This window comes from Malus domestica, chromosome 17 (assembly GCF_042453785.1).
Source record: "Malus domestica chromosome 17, GDT2T_hap1".
NCBI classification, from domain to species: Eukaryota; Viridiplantae; Streptophyta; class Magnoliopsida; order Rosales; family Rosaceae; genus Malus; species Malus domestica.
This window is the reverse complement of record NC_091677.1, coordinates 6,493,653-6,499,221: the sequence shown is the minus strand read 5'-3', so window position 1 is coordinate 6,499,221 and position 5,569 is coordinate 6,493,653. Positions and strand designations below refer to the sequence as shown.

The window sequence follows — 5,569 nt, the reverse complement described above, 5'->3', positions numbered from 1 at the left end:
CATGCATTATATAGAAAGTGAGTTAAGATAACCGTGCATGCTTGATTCAAATACCATAAACGTGACAATATAATCCTTGGTAGATGTAAGTTTTTCTCCATTATATCATCTCCAAAAGTAGACTTCTCTTTATGTATCATATTACAAGGTTTGTCTTTTGAAACATTGATATCTATTCCAAAGAGGCATGATATTTGGATAACAATGAATTAACTATAATTAGTTATCAAACCCGTGATTCATACAAGCCGAATTTAAGACCTTCCAAAATATCATAAGACCCTATTGCTAGTTGCTTTCAAACTCCAATTTTAGTTTCACTTACACAACTTTCTACCCTCTAATTTTGTTGTTTTAGAACAGCCCAAGGCCTTGCAACTTCAAGTAGCGTGAACCTAATTAACAACACACACCCCCCAGCAGATCTCTATCCAATGCCTCATTGGTTCACCTCTCATCCGAAAAACCAAATAAATAAGATAAGGTGATAACTGATAAGCACACGTGGCACAAATCCAATTACTGGTTACTCCTACAAACACATTCTCTCTCTCATCCCCAGTCCTCTCTCCCTCCACTCCCAACCATGGCCTCACCAACACTCCTAACTCCCACCTCTAAACTCAAATCTCTTCCACCAATCAAGTCCACCAAATCCACCGCCACCGCCACAATCCCACAACCTCGACGCCGCGAATTCTTATCGTTCGTGGCGGCAGCAGCTGCAGCAACTCTGTCCTCGCCAGCATGGCTCTTCCCGCTCACACCAGCTGCATTTGCCGCTTCGGACGAGGAGTACGTAAAAGAAACGGAGGAGGTGATAAACAAGGTCAAAACCACCATTAACATGGATAGGAACGACCCCAATGTGGCTTCTGCAGTGGCGGAGCTCAGAGAAACATCAAACTCATGGGTGGCCAAGTACAGGAGGGAGAAGACTCTGCTCGGTAGGGTTTCTTTTAGGGACATTTACTCCGCAATCAATGCAGTTTCAGGGCATTATGTCAGTTTTGGACCGACTGCTCCGCTTCCTGCAAAGAGAAAGGCGAGGATTTTGGAAGAGGTGGAAACTGCAGAGAAGGCATTGTTGAGGGGCAGATAAATTTGTAAAAGAGATTACTGGTAACTGATCAGTATTCAATGGAGAGATGAGAGAGTGAGAAAATTTTAATTTTCTTTTTCTTTTTGTATTATTACTAAAATTAGTATTTTGAACTGTTTTATTGTTCACATTTTGTTTGTTAATCTTGAGGTTACAGAGTGAGATTACTGGTAGGGTTTTTACTATTATGAAAACCCTCCATGATATATTAACATCTCTACAACATGCTTATTACTTTAACTAGAAATAGAACATGACGAAATTATTGTGCCGTATTGAACCATCACTACGTGATATATTATATGTTAGAAGTTTATTTAACTTTCTTAGGGCAACTCCACAGTGCTCCATAGCCCGATGGACCGGCTCCAGAACAAGGGGCAATTGCCCTAGCAATCATGTCCAGCCCATGCGGGTGATTGCGCAGGAGGGGGCCTGAGCAAGAGGCCCAACGAGAATCCCTAGCCCGAGGTGGGGGTGATGCAACGCTGACATCAGGGCGACGTCAGCCACGTTTTATTATTTTTTTAGTCAGGTGCGTGCATAACACGCACGCGTGGGGGCGCGTCCTCGACATGTTTCAAGCGTTGGGGCCTGCAGTGCAGGTGTGCGTAATGTTACCGTTGGAGGCCACGTGGCTTTGTCTCAGCCGTTGGATTTCAACGGTTACTTGTTCTTGACCGTTGGATTTCCAAAGGTAAAAAAAAATTGAAACCTTCCTAAATATCAGCCGTTAGATTTGAGATCAACTGTCCATGTTATTCGCCTTTCTAAATTAAAAAAAATTAACATTTAAAAAATCTGAAAAGTTACCGTTGTGCCACATGGCACAATCTGGACGGTTGGATTTCAATTTTTTTAATCCAACGGCAGAAATTAATTAAGTTAATAAAAAATCAGAAAAAAAATTAAAAAATAAAAATAAATAAATTGATTTTACTTTTCTATAAATATATCTTCTACCCAAGGAAGAAAATATAGGTAAGATCGGAAATATCGGTAGTCTAAAAACACTGAAATATCGATGGAAATATCGGGATAATATCGATATCGATAAAAATTACATGGAAACCATGGAAATTGTAAGAAAAACTTGGAAATTTTTAATGAAACTTTGCAGGATGTTTATTTAGTCAATTATCTATTAGTTTATCATAAAAAATTGGAAGGAAATGCATTGCATTATGGATTTAACTGATTTAAGTTGATTATATAGCGAGCTGGCAAACATTGTGAGTGTAGAAAATATGTAGTAATTAATGAAAGAAGTTTAAACACACCATAATCATTTATATATAATTAATTAGTACAATATTGGGAGGTTTTATTTAGGATATTAAAAAAAAAAAGGAAGTGAATAAAATGATGAAGAATAATGTGCCGAATTTGACACTTTAAATTTCTTACACATAAGCATGCGTCTAGGCGTTAAAGTTCCAAATTATAGTATATCAATTAACGATTGAAAATCAATATGTTGAATAAGACTAAACTTTAATTTGGATGCCGATTATGTTTTTTCAAGTTTATATAAAGTAAAAGAATTGAATTTTGGAAGCCAGGAGTGTGTCAATTGTTTTATAATTCGTCCGAATACATATATCAGGTTGCTACTCAACGTAATTTGAAAGTATATCTAGTGCAAGGACTTGTCTTTTTTTTGTTGATAAGCAAAGGGTTTGTAGCTTTTTTTGCTAAGCAGTAGAACATATTATGTTTGTTTAATCTTTAGCATTTGATCGTTGTCCACAAATATAGGATAAAAGGCCCCAAATTAGATCTGGCTCTTAAGTCTTACCTAGTTGGAGTCACAAGTTCACATGTACCAGCCCTCGCAAGTCGCAACAAAACGTTTTGGTTTCTGTAATCCCACATCGCCCACGTAAGGGCAGTGAGCAAGGAAACAGGCCTATAAAAGCCACATTCCCAAGCTTGGTTTCTGTAATCTCGTTTATGTAATCCCACATCGCCCACGCAAGGGCAGTGAGCAAGGAAACAGGCCTATAAAAGCCACATTCCCAAGCTTGGTTTCTGTAATCCCACATCGCCCACGCAAGGGAAGTGAGCAAGCAAACAGGCCTATAAAAGCCACATTCCTAAGCTGTGAAAAGCATGCCTTGCTCGGCCCTTTTGGCTAAGATCAAATGTAGTTATCTGTTGAGACTTCTCAGCATTTTTTAAATATTTTTGGGTTTTGATCTGGCGATATTATAAAAAATATCGCGATAGTTTCGGAAATATCGCGATAGTTTCGGAAATATCGCGATATTATCGATAATATCACGATATTTAGACGAAACCCAATTGGATACCTATTAAAATATCGTTACCGTGAAAAACCGATAATATCGGCGATATTTCGCCAATATTATCGGCATTTTCTTCCTTGCTTCAACCTTATTCCAATCTTTCTCTCAAATACTTTCAACCATAATTTCATATTTTCTCAAAGTTTCAACCACAATTTTATATTTTCTCAAATACTTTCAACCATATTCCAATCTTTCTCTCAAAGTTTCAATCAAATTGGTTTCCAACAAAATGATTAATGATGTAGGTACAAATTGGACGCTTCTTGAAGATGTTACGTTGTGTTCTAGCTGGGTTGAAGTTACTCATGATCCGATTACAGGTAATGAGATGCAATTGCGAGAAATGTGGAGTCTTATTCATACCAATTATCTTGAGAAAATTGGTGGGAAAAGAACTAAAGAATCGATGTTCAGTCGTTGGATAATACTCAGCCAATCGTTTAGTCTTTGGAGAGACGCCTTGGCACAAGCTAGTGCTAATCTTCAAAGTGGGGAAAATTTAGCGGATCAGGTAACAATATATTATTTATTTGTTTGTACTATACCCAGTGTTCTAAAAAGCGGCCTAGGCGGCCGCTTAGGCGTTGGGCGTAGGTGTGCCGATCCGATTAGGTCCAAATCGTTAAGAAAAATCGGGGAGCTATTAGGTGTCCGCCTAGGCGCTCTTAGGCGGCCTGGGCGGTCTAGGCGGCGGTCTAGGCGGAGTGAAATGGTTTCCTGGATTCGGACTCTTCGCTCTGCCAAAGTAGCTCTGGAACGACGGGCTTCTGCACACCCAGTGTGGAACTCCTGCTTACGTGGCGCCAAAGGTGCTGAGGAAGAAGGGGTACGATGGATCTAAGGCGGATATCTGGTCGTGCGGAGTTGTGCTGTTCGTTTTGCTGGCTAGGTTTATGCCGTTCCAGGATGAGAATCTAATGAACTTGTACATGAAGGTTTTCAAGGCGGAGTTTGAATGTCCGCCGTGGTTTTAGACAGAGGCAAAGCGGTTGATCTCAAAAATGTTGGTTACAATGCAAAACAGAAGAAGAGGAAACCAAAAAAAAAAAGGAAGAATTTACAGAAGGAAAACGGAAAAAAAAAAAGAAAAAAAAAGAAGATAAACTGACGAAGAGGAAACAAAAAGAAAATGAAGACGATGAGAAAAGGGAAAGAATAAAAAAAGAAGAAAAGTTTTCCGATTTTGTCAAAATGGTTTGGGAGTCTCTAGGCTGATTTGAGTGATGGGGACTATAGGTGGAGGGGAGGGGTCACACCACCACACACGTGGTGCTTTATGAAATGGGGAAGAAAGGATGCATGCACCTCTTCATAATTGCTTTTTCATGATTTCCTGACCTCAAGCTCAACTTTCAATTGATATATAGGTTTCTGATCGGTTTTGGGTGAGATTTTTACTTTTTATGTTTCAAAAATAAGATATAATCATTTAAAATATCTTAAGTTATATAGCATATATGTTTAATGTGTTTTTAAATTTTGAACACTTGTTAGATACTTTTTTTGTATTTTATAATTCTTTTATTATCTTATTCATGGATTTTATACAAGTATAATTTTTTATGTGTACTTATTTACAAGATAAATCCACCTAGGCACCCGCCTAGATCCCGCCTAACCGCCTAGGCGCTAGGAGCCAGCCAACCGCCCGACTAGCGCCTAGTGTTTTTTAGAACCTTGACTGTACCCAAATTTACATTATAATTATTTGTTTGTATTATTTATTTGTTAACTACTTTGATTATAATTATTTCTTCTCCTACATTGTGTAGATACTTCAAGCACAAGCTTGGTATAATGTCAAAACCAAAAACAAAAACAAATCATTCACCCGGTGGGAATGTTGGAATATTGTCAAAGATTGTTCTAAATTTAGAGTTGTGTCTGTCAGTCCAGAAGTTGTCATGAACAACACCCATCTACACTATATACCCATTCACGACTCGCATGTTGAAGGAGACACAGAAGAAGTGCCGGAAACACCCCATGAACAAGCGTTGGTGAAGAAGGAACAAAAAACTATGAATAATGATAGAGATTTTGAATTTGGTGTGTGATTTTTGGTTCTAGATGGTGGGTTATATGGAGGAAAAAGAAAGGATTAGGTTATAGATAATGCAATGTGGCATGCCGTCATTCGTTAAAATTTTTATCG

At 38.3% G+C, this 5,569-nt stretch overlaps 1 protein-coding gene across 1 annotated transcript; it reads left to right on the top strand.

Annotated features, from left to right (window-relative positions):
* Window positions 1–324: 324 nt before the first annotated feature.
* Window positions 325–1,230, top strand: LOC103425919 (photosystem II repair protein PSB27-H1, chloroplastic). Its single transcript, XM_008364019.4, has one exon. The coding sequence runs from the start codon at window positions 587–589 to the stop codon at window positions 1,100–1,102; it is 516 nt and encodes a 171-aa protein (XP_008362241.1). The 5' UTR covers window positions 325–586; the 3' UTR covers window positions 1,103–1,230.
* The last annotated feature ends 4,339 nt before the right edge of the window (window positions 1,231–5,569 follow it).

Bases quoted from the DNA above. Each gene is read 5' to 3' on its own strand.
- LOC103425919 (XM_008364019.4), top strand. From the start codon at position 587: ATGGCCTCACCAACACTCCTAACTCCCACCTCTAAACTCAAATCTCTT.